At 37.1% G+C, this 15301-nt stretch overlaps 1 protein-coding gene across 3 annotated transcripts in view; it reads right to left on the bottom strand.

The window, feature by feature from the left end:
- Positions 1 to 15301, bottom strand: part of LOC6618547 — a 117142-nt gene that overhangs the window by 40855 nt on the left and 60986 nt on the right. For all 3 annotated transcript variants that reach the window (XM_032725343.1, XM_032725341.1, XM_032725342.1), the window contains exon 3: positions 2259 to 2514. In XM_032725343.1, coding sequence (XP_032581234.1) covers positions 2259 to 2406 — 148 coding nt within the window. In that variant the 5' untranslated portion in view covers positions 2407 to 2514. The remainder of the gene's footprint in view (positions 1 to 2258; positions 2515 to 15301) is intronic.

Here is a 15301-nt window from a genome sequence, read left to right as displayed (position 1 = left end):
ATATATTGATTTAGATTGCGAGCAATCAAGCAGTATACATTTTCCAATAAATATTGGTAATATAAAAAACTCTACATTTCTTTAGCTTAAAATATACTTTGAAAACATAACTTTTTGGCTGTCTAACCCCTGCAGTATATACTCCATTTTATTCTGGACTCGTTGGGCGTAAAGGCCGCAATATGGTTGGTGCTTATATATGTGTGTGTGTGTGTGTGTGTGTGTGGGAGGGGGGGGGGGGGCGTGATGCGAGAGCTGACTTCCGGTCGCCGCCATCTTGTGGGGATAACATTTTCTGCATGCATTAATTTACAATTACGATAGACTGCCGACAGCTGCCTCCTATCGCTTCCCTTGGCACCACCATCCTGATCGGAATCTGAATCCATCCTTTTGGCCGGGTTATGCAAATTATTATGCGAGCAAAGGAATTAGGCAAAATTATAAGCGGCTTCGTCTCTGTGTTTGTGCTGACCTTTTTTGCCCTGTGTTTTTGTGCTACCAAAAAAAAAACGACCCCGTTGGCATCTTGGCAGCTTCAGTTACTAAAAGCCGAATAATGTCCTTCTGCCGGACCCGGACAGGTGGGCGAATCTGTCAGCTCAAAGTTCCTGCAACGACGTCCAGACAGCTTGGGCAATTAAATGAATCCCTATCAAAGGATAGGGATGTGCCCCTGCCCAAGTCTGCAGTCCTGGGCACCGAGTCTAAAGTCCAGAAACCACAGGACAGCTGGTAAATGCTCGACCATTGGCGTCAATCAATTACTCTAGTTGAGAAAACGCATCTGCGGTGCCACACAAGGATATCGAGCGAATAGGGGGCGTGGCACTGGTATCTTGGCCGGACAATTGAGCGTGTTTTTCTCCAAGTGAACTTTGGAAATTCATTATTTAACCATTTTACGAGTCAGCTTTAAAGCTTATTTGGTTGGATTTTTATTCAATAGAAATATCAGGCCAATTTATGTGGGTTTTTTTTTATTAAAAAACTTCAATTTCGAATAATCGTTTACACATCTACTTGCTTTGCAAAATAAATCGCTGAAAATCCACTGACAAATCGATTGAAATCGCCAATCTTTGAGCCCTTTATCGATTGTTAAGGCACTAAAAGTTAAGCAGACAAAAAAATCGGCCAATTAAGCGAACTCAAATCGACAAAAAGGACACACTTGTGCATATTGGTAAATAAGCTGGCAGGTACAAGCCAACTCTATATGTATATAGGATGACATTATGGAGGATATTCCAACAAAAATGTGCGACAAACAAAATCCAAAAAAAAAAAACAAATATATGGAAAAGAAGGGTAAGGGTAATGCCGCGTAACTGTCGTCCCTTTCACACGACCTTGACTGCACTGCAAAATATATGTGCACATGTACACGTATGTGCAAAAGTGGAAAAAAGCCGGTCTAGGCGAAAAGTTTGCGACTTGTTTTTGTGCTCGATGCGAAAAATGTGCGAGTTCGAGTCAATTAATTACAGGCAGGCGAACACACAGAATTCTACCCTGGCCCAAACACATACACATATGCATATGTACATCCCAGCATACATACAAATGCGTACATCATCTTTGTGCGCGGCTTTGTGTAGCATACAATTTGGGGCATACTCTCACACACACTCACATTTTTTCATGCTCGTACATTCAGGATTCGAATTTTTATGGACAAAAGCGAAAATGTATGCATTCGACTTGTGTGCGGAATTGGTAACACAAAGGACCGCAAATGCCATATGGCCATATAGATGATGATCCAACATACAGCCGATATATCTTCCAGCCTCCCAGACCATGTGAGTGCGTATGCATGTGTGTGTGTGTGTGCGTAGGAATTCGCATAAATAAGCAAACAAATGAACGTCTAATGAGGTCAGAGAACGGGGCAATTGCCATGTCCCGCCCAATATAAGTTACACTGCACATGTGTGAAGATGCTTACAACATTACACTGGCAGAAAAAATTTGGTTTGCTTATTAGATTTAATTCCCATCTAAATATTAGCATGCTCAGAAAATTTAAAACTTTCAATATAACTTAACATAATATTTAGTTTTATAAAGAATAAAAGAATTATCAATTATGATGTAAAAGAAGTATAAATATTTCGTAAATATTTAAATGTTTTTTGTACGTTGCATATATTGCACTTAATTTCGAGAGTAGCTCGAACTTTTTTCCAGTGCAGACACGCACTTCATTCTTCCTTCCCCATCACGCATGCCTTTGGCTATGTTGTGGCACTTACCGTAAACTGCTTGGCCAACAATTAGCAACATTAGCAGCGAACAGCGTTGGCCGGGGATCAACCTTTGATTTTGCTGCTGCTGCTGCTGCTGTTTGTGTGGCCGTTGCTGTGGTTGTTGTACGCTGCAAGTGCTTCCTCTTCTTCGCATTTTGTGTGAGGTTTGCCAGCTTCAGTCTTATAGTCTCCGTCTCGCTCTAGCCCGCTCGCAACCTCTCTTTCTGCTGCTCCGCTCGCAGTAAGAGTCCCTCACACGTAACTGTAAAATATAGCGAAGAAGAAGAACGGCAAGGATAAGACACGGATCGAGAGCATGAACAAGATACAGTATGGGCACAGTCATGACCATAATAATAGTAGCTAAAAAAATGTAAGTAATGGCACTTACATTACAAATATTATGCAATATACACTTCGTTATGCTGTAATTGTTAAATTAATTCTTGCTGAAATGTAATTTTACCTAATTCAATGGTTTCATAAACTTGTCCCTTGCTGTACCAGAAGCTTCATAACGGAAATCCAATTGGAGCGAGTGTAAGACAATTGCTCGAGTTTGTTCACACAATTTTGCGCTCCCTTTTCGTCGCGCCAACAAATGAGTTTTTCCCCAAATTGAGTTTTCGCCGCTGGCGAAATGTCAGCACCAAAATAAATGATAATCCCATCAAGTGTTGGCAAATTGCAGACAAATATATTGCAATTTGTTTGGAATTTGGTGAAGGATTATCAAAAATGTTAAAGGGGGTGCTGATATGGAATTTGAAAACTTAATTAATTTGCTCAGTGCTACATTGTGTTTATTTTGAAAACATAAAATAAATATCAAAAAACTGTTCTCTTCATTAAGCTGCTGTTTTGGAAATGCTATTGCATTGTATTAATGATAATTATTTTTTTAAGTTTTTCGAACCTAAGCTCCTTTGAAACTATCCTTTTTGAGACAAATTTCGTCCTTTGTCGCTGACATCATTTGATGAAAGTGAAATCTTGGAGAACATAAAAAGAAAGCACACGCTGCACACGTGCAGCTTATTTTTTCGATTTTTCCGGGCCTTCGACTGCACCTGGATGACCCAAATGTGCTGGCATTTTTTTTTTTTTTTGAGTGGGAAGGGGGTTGCATTGCAGCCCCAAAAAGCGCCCCCTTGCCGCCCCTGCGGCGCCATAAAGCATGACCCAATTGAATTGTTACGCTCGTGCTAATAAAATTTTATGTGCGGCTATTATTAGGCTCTTGTGTCTGTTCGTGTCCTGCGGCTCCACAACAAACAATGTCACTGAGGGTCCTTTGGCCCGCCTATTTACACACGCAAAGTTGTCAAAAAAAAAAAAAAATAGTCACGGTAAATATCAAAATTAAAACGGCTTCAATTCAGCTCGCTGTGTTTTTAAGCTTTGTTATCGTAACTGAAGTACCAATCAAAAATGTATTACTTAAAATTTCTCGTGCGTACTATTTTTTATAACGTTATTAAAACTATTTGGAAAATAAATGGCTTTAATTCTCTCTGCTCTCTTTACAACACGAAGTACGCACATTTATTCTCAGTGCCGTCTTATGTGGCTTAAGTGTGTACTTTTCCTGGTTTTGCGGTATTATTTTGTCCACGAGACTGTTGGAAATTTTATTTTGATACTGTACTGCTGCTTTTAAGACGAAACTAATTTGTTTCCTTTATTGATTTTGGCGGTTCTGGATGAGGCACCGCTTTTCCGCATTTCCACAAATCGCCCGTCGCGACGGCGTCCAAAATTTATGCATAACTTTGTTCTTTCCGAATCTTTGATATCCAAACGCTTTGATTACACGCCCCGCCACCCAATCGTCCATTTAGCCATTCTTTACCCCCGATTTTCCACTTTATTCTCTGCATGTTTTTCGCATTTTTTGCGCTTCAGTTGTCTTAGGCGATTCCTCGTGGCGTTAAGTACTCGAAAGAAGAAAAAGAACGCAGAAAAAACATGCCATCCAACAATGGGGAAGAACGGGGGGAAATAATGGGTGGAAAACTGAGGCTACTTGAAAGCGGGAAAAATGCTGCCCCGCCCACACGATTTGCATGGAGGCGTCGAGACAAAAGGGCGCTAAAATTCCGTATAGGGATCATGGCCAAAAATGGGACATTGCCCTGGACTTTCATTAGGCCAAAAAAAAAAAAAAAACGGGCAAAACATGGGAAAAGTGTGCGTTTGACGCAAATTTCTGGTGTCGTTTGTGGGCACGAAAAGGGTTCAATTCCGAATGAATTTGCAAAAGGATTTGGCCTGGCAATCGGTGGAATTTTTATTGCGGGCTCTAATTTCCTCAATAAACGAAAGCAGCTCTTATGCCATGATTGAACCTAAAATTGAATAAAATTTCTAAGTAAATACTATCGTATTACCGTTGCATACAATTTATATATCTTAAACGACCTAATTCGAGTATATATAACCAAAATCAAAATATTGAAATGAAAATTCCGATTGTACTTTCAACAAAAACTTTCGCACCAGCGCGGAGCCAAGTCACATATGTATATTCTCATCAATTTGCCATAATTTCTGCCCCCCGGAAAACTGCCATAAAGTGTCGTAAAGTGCATTAGAGCACACTTGGCATAACGCAGCCAACAATAAGGAAACACCAAGCAGCCAGGACATCCAGGACTTCAGCAGACTGACAGGAAAAGAGCAACACAAGTCCAAATGTGCGGGTGTGTGTGTGTGTTTTTGCATAAATATTCATGGTAGGCGGGGAGAAAATGGTGGGCGGGGCGGCGGGTTTGGCCGCAAGAACTGCGCCAGCGGGGCGACTAACACCTTCTGGCAAAGCAAAAAAAAAAAAATGGGGAAAAAAGAGGAAAATGGTAGTGGGGGAAAGACAAAAAGCGAGGAAAAACAGAGGCGGGAAATTCCCCGCTGTCGTTTGCCGTTTTGCCATTCCTGCCCGATTCCCCATACTTTATGCCCATTTCTGATTGTTTATTAGTGCGGCAAAGTCCAACGAGTGGCCCCCCAAAGGGGGCGTGGCCATTGGGGAAAGGCATTTTTAATGCCTTGGTACATTTATTGGCGTGTTTTACGCGCCATAAACTGAAATTCATAAACATTTTTTATGCACTTACATGTGTAAATGTGTTCGCTTCGCTTTTGGTTTCCAGGAATGCATCCTGGGGTCTGAGTGTGTAGGGTTAAGAGCTCTACCAAAGGTAACATACACATATTTTTTGTCGAGGTGACGGCCCTGCTCTCTACGTGTGTGTATATGTGTGTGTTTGTATGGGTGTTATCCTGCATTGCGAAAATGCGGCATAAAAATTCATTTTATTGCTTACGTTTTTGTATTGTGCTGCTACCCCGGCTTTGGACATCTGGGGTCATCTGGGGTTAAGGGGTCGTCTGTCTTAGGTGCAGTTCGGAATTATATATGAGCAACAGTTTTTAGCCCAGTTACGGGCTCGAAAAATGTAAACGAGCATAAGCATAACAAAGAATTTGAATACCCTCTGCAGGAATATAAAACATCGCCATAAGAAAGCGGCATTTCAAATTACTTTAATAAGCAAACTAATAAAAAATGTTATGTATAGAATTTAAGTGCTCGTCGCAATCAGATCCTTTCTCTTTAAAACTAAGCCATTTGCTAACATTTCTAGACACTTATCTATGTATAATAACTTTCTACAACACCCCCATTACTTAAATCCAATTAATATCATGTTAACGAGGTAATAATACAATAATAAAATCACTTCTTATCGTTGCCATGATACCCATTTATGGACCAAATCTGTTGGAGCATTTTTCCACTTCACTGCCTCGGAAAATGCCGGATATGATCGAGAGGAACTGGATTTTTTAAACCTTTCCCTAATCGTTTTTCCGGCATACGGGCCAGGACCTCCTCCAGGTTGCCAACTGACGACAGGCCACTTGCCAAAAATGGCGACAAACCAGAGCGACACATTACGCATACGCATACGTACATTACGCATACGCAGCGTGGGTCGCCCCTGGGAGTTCATGCATATGCAAAGGATGCGGATGCGGATGAGGACGGGGATGAGTTCGAAAGCGTGTGGGTGACACTGATAAGGGCATTAAGGACTCCACTGACTCTGCGCAGCACATTCGAAATTGGCAGCACACTCGATTTGGGGTGATAATTGCGCCCGACCGAGAGTCGATAAGGTCAAAGGTTGCTCAGCGGTCCAAAGAAATAGCCAAACAATGGGCAAAAGAAAATTGGCAAGAGCCAAAGTTCAGAGGCCAGCACCTGCACACAATTGGAGCCAAAGTTATGACCGAGACAAACAAGGCAGCACTCAGCGAAAAGTTCTTCCACATACCACATTGATTTCAAAATAATTACACAGTTATTCACCCTTGTATGATATATAAACTAATTAGTATTTATTAATTTGTTTGAAAGCTTACTCCCTCGGTTCATTAATCATTTTTAATAATCCAAAGTGTATGTTTTCTCAGTGAACAGTTGGCACGGGGGGAAAAGTGCCTTACTTGGAGAGCTTTGCGCCGACTCATGTGCCATGAAAATTGTTTTCATTTCCAATTCCAATTATTATTTTTATGTGCATTCATTGTCTGCCGGCCACGCATGATTTTATAGCCAAAGTGCTGAGTCAGCGGCGAGGGTAAAGGAAAATAGAAACACGCTCCAAGTCCACTGTACTTGATTAATTTGAACAAGTTCGTTTGAAAAGGGCCGCCAGTAGCTTTCCCCCGCTTTCCATCTCAATTACCTACTTTATATTAACAGCGCTGTTTCACTCTTGACTGGCCACCAAAGGCGACTACCCAGCTCCCCAGCTCCGCAGCTCCCGTTGCCCGAAAAATCGGTTTTCCAGGATGCCATGACTTCATGCCTCGTACGTGTCGCTGGCGAGGAGATGATGACTGTGTCCTTGGAATTGAAACAAATTCGAACATGGCCCTGGCAAAATGGCAAAAACCTGCCCCGTAACATCTACATAAAGTAACAATGGCAACAACAATTACTGCCCATGAAAGCCAAGCGAAGAATCTGTTGACATGCCCATGGAACCCAAATTAAGTGCACCGTGTGGCGAATCTTCAGTAACTTGCTTGAAGTTCTAATGTCTTTTAATTAAAATGGTAATTATATTAAAAAGTACTCTACGAGCTTCCTTTGTTTTGGTAGACAGCACACGTCTATATTTTATATGGAATATTTCTGATAGATCGTTGGGTTAGATTGTTGTATTTTCGAAATATTTTTCATCCTAGATAATAATTTAATAAAAATCGTGATGATTGTAAATAATGTAATAAATAATGTACAAATATTTAAATTGAGCTGCCCACTAATCGCTTAAGTTTGCTATAAGCTGGGATCGCACAATTTAAAGCTTACTGTTGGGTAGGCTAAGCCCAGCTAAATCTTCCTAAGTCCCCTCAACAACTGTGTGACACTTTCCAATTGGCAAGGACCAAAGTTCACCTTGAGCTATTCTCACCCGCGGCAGTGTTAAAGTTTTATTTGCTGGTCCCACTTCAGGCACTCCTTGACTTTTGGGGCGCACTCGAGGGCTGGGCTCCGCAACCACTGTGCGCTTAAGAGGCGTTGAAATTAGCCCGACCCCACCGCCAGGTCACCACCAACACACACCCACGGGGACACCACCCATAGGACACCACCAGCCGTAGCCACCCACTGTGCTGTGGCACCACCCACAAATTTTGCGCCGCCATCTTCATCTTCATTGTCGTCGTGCGACGTTGTTCAAGTGGCGCTAGATAAATGCTAAATTCATGTCTGGCGGGCGCCCAACATTATTAGATGGGTGGTTGGGCAGTGGCCGCCCACTCCACGGCCTTGGGAACACACGCTTTAGTGCACATTAAGACTTGTTTACGAATTTGCTTCAAACACGAAATTAATTTGTAAAATTTCGAAATTCTCCCCTGGCAAACAGAATGCTGCGCGATGGCTTCGGTGGAGGGGCGGTCCGGGGGACGCACTTTAATTAGTGCCCAGCCCATGGCTTTGCCGCTTTCCATCTGCCAAGGATTGTCCAGGACAACCGAGTGATTTTGTTGTTATTTAGCCAGCTTGCAGAAATTCCCAACCTCAATGGACCCAAAGGACGACAGCATGTTGGCCACGTTTCACATTCCAGTGTCTTAATCTGATCTGTATTTTTTTTTTTTTTGTTTTCTTGCTTTTTTTCGGGACGAGTCCCTTTATTTTTTGGCACGCACTGCAGTTTTATCCAATTTGTATTTATAGCAAGGAATGCTCCCGAGGCCCAAACCTCAAAATCATGATTGATTTGATTTCATTAGGGGGAAAATATTCTCGGCATTTCATGTGTCATTTTTTCAATATTTCGTTTGTCACTCGTAAAGCAGGAATGCGAGGAGGAGCCACGTTGATAAATTTTTCAAAAGCCGCACAAATTCGAGATTGTCGATCGTAGACAATCAATTTGTGACTGACAAATGCAGTATGATTAAATGAATCAGTTCATATATCAAGCTCCTTTTAGGCAGTGTAATAAATATGTCAGTCGCTGTGGCAAACTGATTTCTGCATATATATTTTCCCTTCTGTCTGTTGCCTTGACTCCTGCTGAATTTGTGATTTCCTTCGACGTTGCCTTGTTTATATTCCACTTTACTTTACTTTATTTTGTTTTATTTTTGCCACCACTGGCGAGAGCTTTCTTCGCTTTGATTTGCTGGCTTGCCACTGACTTAAGCTAAATTTTCTATAAGAGACAACAAACGCGCTGAATAACAACAACCAAAACCCAGTCGAGTTGTAAAGCTCAAACAGCAACATCCAAGATACCAAGTTTGCCAAAAATTTGAACGGATAATCGCTATATGTGGAAAACGTTTCCCATGGGATTATAAGTTTGCAAATAAGTTTGAGCGCTTTCGATCGGACATAGGACATTGTTGCAACTGTGTGCGGATCAAACTCTCCTAGAATATATATCTAACAAGTTTGAAAAACATTTCAAACAAAATTTTTCTTTGGGGCACCACTCCAAAAAATATATGAAATATTTCTACATTTTAAAATTATTATTAGTAATCAATGGCTTTTTAAATAAACCAATAGGGCATTCAATTAAACTGCTTTGCAAACAAATGTAAGCAAATCACTTGATGCAAACTTAACGTTGACTTTGTACATTTTTCTACTTATTCTACTCCTCATTTCAAAGCGAAGCTAGCAAAATTGATGAATTGGTTAGTAATTCCCCCGGGCGGATACTTAAGTCAAGACCAATTATATTTGCTCTATGTTAAGCAAACATTTATGCCAGAAAAAATTGCAATAGCTCAAAGAGACGAAAAAGCATTTCATTAAAAATTTTCTTTTCTGCACACTTGTTTTTGAATATATATTTTCATAAATACATACCATACCAGTTGGTCGAAACTTTTTGCTTATTATGCTTGGCATAAAGAGTTCGTATATATTCATGTTATGGGCGGGGGGTGCATGTGTACATAATGATATTAAGTATATGAAAATGTATATTATACAGTGCCTGTCAATATTTAAGAAGCGCGCGTTATATATGCGACCTTCTTTCTATCAAGTGATACCTACTTTTATTAAGAGATATTTGTTAATGTTTTTTGCCATTTCTTCATTATTTTTGTTATTTTAATTAAAGGGTATCATTTTATGTTATTTTTTGCCAAGAGTTTTATAACTGTACACAAAGTCATTGCCACATTTGGTGGCTTACCACTTGGTTCGAGTTTTTGGTTAATTCAGGCGCCTTGGCACCCCGAAAGCTTCATTAAAACGAAAAGAATGCAGAAGAGGGGAACTTGGGGAGCTTAGGAATGAAGAAATGAGCCGGTTTTCGGTGGATAGAATCTTTAAAGCTTCGGCAGCCATTTATAAACTGATAGCCAAGTTCTGCGTGTGCCAAGCATAAAAACTAACTTTTAGCTACTTAAAGTGAACTTAAAAACATGAAACAACTCCCTAGTGAACTGCTTCATTTCCCAAAGCAGCGACAAGGCGACAGGACGCGAAAGAGACGGGCGATGGGGCTGCGAAAGAGATAGTAGCAGTGGCAAAGGGGAATGGTTTTTGGGCGGCAAAGTTTTCGTTTAAGTAAATACTAACAGATACTACCAGCAACCTGCACTAGAAGAAAACTTTCATTCGTTACTCCATCGGATATCAATAAAATGCATGGGCAACAGCAAAAATATTTGTACGCAAATTTAATCAATATATATACATACATATGATAAATGGTCACACAGAAAAAAGTAGTACCATTTTATACTCCTCATAACCAATAACTAACAAGTCCTTGCACATTTAAACTGATTTTGTAAAATTAATTTTTGGCCAACTATTCGCATTTATTATTATATCGCATTTATCATCAAAATTTGCAAAAAATTGAAACATCCTAGAATTCCAAAACTTGAATGCAATTCGATTCGGATTTAAGAAACAAACTCAACGAGGTATGACATTCCATATTTGGAATGGAACAATAAATCTGGAAAATATTTTTGGGAAAAAAATGAAATTTCAAATTGGCGTTTTTGGCTATAACTTGACTAAAAATGGTCACAGAGCAAAAAGGAGTACCATTTTGTACTCCTTACAACCAATACTAACAACCCCTTTCACTTTTAAACTGATTTTCTTAAATTAATTTTTGGCCAAATTTTCGCATTTTTTTTTCATCAAAATTTGCAAAAAATTGAAACATCCTAGAATTCCAAAACTTAAATGCAATTCGATTGGGATTTAAGAAACAAGCTCAACGAGGTATGACATTCCATATTTGGGTAATTATTTGGAATGTTTTGATCAAAATACCAAAAATTTTGTTCTCAAAAAATTTGGGAAAATATTTTTGGCAAAAAAATGAAATTTCAAATTGGCTTTTTTGGCTATAACTTGACTAAAAATGGTCAGAGAGCAAAAAGGAGTACCATTTTGTACTCCTTACAACCAATACTAACAACCCCTTTCACTTTTAAACTGATTCTGTTAAATTATTTTCACATTTTTTGTAATGGGTACCATCATTAAAATTTGCAAAAAATCTAAACATCCTAGAATTCAAAAACTTGAATGCAATTCGATTGGGATTTAAGAAACAAACTCAACGAGGTATGACATTCCATATTTGGGTAATTATTTGGAATGTTTTGATCAAAATACCAATTATTTTTTTCACAAAAAATCTGGGAAAATATTATTGGCAAAAAAATGAAATTTCAAATTGGCTTTTTTGGCTATAACTTGACTAAAAATGGTCAGAGAGCAAAAAGAAGTACCATTTTGTACTCCTTACAACCAATACTAAGAACCCCTTTCACTTTTAAACTGATTTTGTTAAATTAATTTTTGGCCAAATTTTCAAATTTTTTGTAAGGGGTACCATCATCAAAATTTGCAAAAAATTGAAACATCCTAGAATTCCAAAACTTGAATGCAATTCGATTGGGATTTAAGAAACAAGCTCAACGAGGTATGACATTCCATATTTGGGTAATTATTTGGATTGTTTTGATAAAATACCAAAAAATTTTTTCTCAAAAAATTTGGGAAAATATTTTTGGCAAAAAAATGAAATTTCAAATTGGCTTTTTTGGCTATAACTTGACTAAAAATGGTCAGAGAGCAAAAAGGAGTACCATTTTGTACTCTTTACAACCAATACTAACAACCCCTTTCTTTTTTAAACTGATTCTGTTAAATTAATTTTTGGCCAAATTTTCGCATTTTTTGTAATCATCATCAAAATTTTGCAAAAAATTGAAACATCCTAGAATTCCAAAACTTGAATGCAATTCGATTGGGATTTAAGAAACAAGCTCAACGAGGTATGACATTCCATATTTGGGTAATTATTTGGATTGTTTTGATCAAAATACCAAAAATTTTTTTCTCAAAAAATTTGGGAAAATATTTTTGGCAAAAAAATGAAATTTCAAATTGGCTTTTTTGGCTATAACTTGACTAAAAATGGTCAGAGAGCAAAAAGGAGTACCATTTTGTACTCTTTACAACCAATACTAACAACCCCTTTCTTTTTTAAACTGATTCTGTTAAATTAATTTTTGGCCAAATTTTCGCATTTTTTGTAAGGGGTACCATCATCAAAATGTGCAAAAATTGAAACATCCTAGAATTCCGAAACTTGAATGCAATTCGATTGGGATTTAAGAAACAAACTCAACGAGGTATGACATTCCATATTTGGGTAATTATTTCGAATGTTTTGATCAAAATACCAATTATTTTTTTCACAAAAAATCTGGGAAAATATTTTTGGCAAAAAAATGAAATTTCAAATTGGCTTTTTTGGCTATAACTTGACTAAAAATGGTCACAGAGCAAAAAGGAGTACCATTTTGTACTCCTTACAACCAATACTAACAACCCCTTTCACTTTTAAAATGATTTTCTTAAATTAATTTTTGGCCAAATTTTCGCATTTTTTTTCATCAAAATTTGCAAAAAATTGAAACATCCTAGAATTCCAAAACTTGAATGCAATTCGATTGGGATTTCAGAAAGAAGCTCAACGAGGTATGACATTCCATATTTGGGTAATTATTTGGAATGTTTTGATCAAAATACCAAAAAAATTTTTCTCAAATAATTTGGGAAAATATTTTTGGCAAAAAAATGAAATTTCAAATTGTCTTTTTTGGCTAGAACTTGACTAAAAATGGTCAGAGAGCAAAAAGGAGTACCATTTTGTACTCCTTACAACCAATACTAAGAACCCCTTTCACTTGTAAACTGATTTTGTTAAATTAATTTTTGGCCAAATTTTCGCATTTTTTGTAAGGGGTAGTACCATCATCAAAATTTGCAAAAAATTGAAACATCCTAGAAATCCAAAACTTGAATGCAAATCGATTGGGATTTAAGAAACAAGCTCAACGAGGTATGACATTCAATATTTGGGTAATTATTTGGAATGTTTTGATCAAAATACCAAAAAATTTTTTCACAAAAAATTTGGGAAAATATTTTTGGGAAAAAATGAAATTTCAAATTGGCGTTTTTGGCTATAACTTGACTAAAAATGGTCACAGAGCAAAAAGGAGTACCATTTTGTACTCTTTACAACCAATACTAACAACCCCTTTCTTTTTTAAACTGATTCTGTTAAATTAATTTTTGGCCAAATTTTCGCATTTTTTGTAAGGGGTACCATCATCAAAATTTGCAAAAAATTGAAACATCCTAGAATTCCAAAACTTGAATGCAATTCGATTGGGATTTAAGAAACAAGCTCAACGAGGTATGACATTCCATATTTGGGTAATTATTTGGAATGTTTTGATCAAAATACCAAAAATTTGTTTCTCAAAAAATTTGGGAAAATATTTTTGGCAAAAAAATGAAATTTCAAATTGGCTTTTTTGGCTATAACTTGACTAAAAATGGTCACAGAGCAAAAAGGAGTACCATTTTGTACTCCTTACAACAAATACTAACAACCCCTTTCAATTTTAAACTGATTTTGTTAAATTAATTTTTGGCCAAATTTTCGCACTTTTTGTAAGGGGTACCAATATCAAAATTTGCAAAAAATTTAAACATCCTAGAATTCCAAAACTTGAATGCAATTCGATTGGGATTTAACAAACAAGCTCAACGAGGTATGACATTCCATATTTGGGTAATTATTTGGAATGTTTTGATCAAAATACCAATTATTTTTTTCACAAAAATTCTGTGAAAATATTTTTGGCAAAAAAATGAAATTTCAAATTGGCTTTTTTGGCTATAACTTGACTAAAATTGGTCAGAGAGCAAAAAGGAGTACCATTTTGTACTCCTTACAACCCATACTAAGAACCCCTTTCACTTTTAAACTGATTCTGTTAAATTAATTTTTGGCCAGGTTTTCGCATTTTTTGTAAGGGTTACCATAATCAAAATTTGCAAAAAATTGAAACATCCTAGAATTCCGAAACTTGAATGGAATTCGATTGGGATTTAAGAAACAAACTCAACGAGGTATGACATTACATATTTGGGTAATTATTTGGAATGTTTTGATCAAAATACCAAAAATTTGTTTCTCAAAAAATTTGGGAAAATATTTTTGGCAAAAAAATGAAATTTCAAATTGGCTTTTTTGGCTATAACTTGACTAAAAATGGTCACAGAGCAAAAAGGAGTACCATTTTGTACTCCTTACAACAAATACTAACAACCCCTTTCAATTTTAAACTGATTTTGTTAAATTAATTTTTGGCCAAATTTTCGCACTTTTTGTAAGGGGTACCAATATCAAAATTTGCAAAAAATTTAAACATCCTAGAATTCCAAAACTTGAATGCAATTCGATTGGGATTTAACAAACAAGCTCAACGATTCCATATTTGGGTAATTATTTGGAATGTTTTGATCAAAATACCAATTATTTTTTTCACAAAAATTCTGTGAAAATATTTTTGGCAAAAAAATGAAATTTCAAATTGGCTTTTTTGGCTATAACTTGACTAAAATTGGTCAGAGAGCAAAAAGGAGTACCATTTTGTACTCCTTACAACCCATACTAAGAACCCCTTTCACTTTTAAACTGATTTTGTTAAATTAATTTTTGGCCAAATTTTCGCATTTTTTGTAATGGGTACCATCATCAAAATTTGCAAAAAATCTAAACATCCTAGAATTCCGAAACTTGAATGCAATTCGATTGGGATTTAAGAAACAAACTCAACGAGGTGTGACATTCCATATTTGGGTAATTATTTGGAATGTTTTGATCAAAATACCAATTATTTTTTTCACAAAAAATCTGGGAAAATGATATTGGCAAAAAAATGAAATTTCAAATTGGCTTTTTTGGCTATAACTTGACTAAAAATGGTCAGAGAGCAAAAAGGAGTACCATTTTGTACTCCTTACAACAAATACTAACAACCCCTTTCAATTTTAAACTGATTTTGTTAAATTAATTTTTGGCCAAATTTTCGCATCATCAAAATGTGCAAAAAATTGAAACATCCTAGAATTCCGAAACTTGAGTGCAATTCGATTGGGATTTAAG

The sequence above is a fragment of the Drosophila sechellia genome, chromosome X (assembly GCF_004382195.2).
Source record: "Drosophila sechellia strain sech25 chromosome X, ASM438219v1, whole genome shotgun sequence".
Taxonomy (NCBI): domain Eukaryota; kingdom Metazoa; phylum Arthropoda; class Insecta; order Diptera; family Drosophilidae; genus Drosophila; species Drosophila sechellia.
This window is presented reverse-complemented; position numbering and strand designations above follow the sequence as displayed.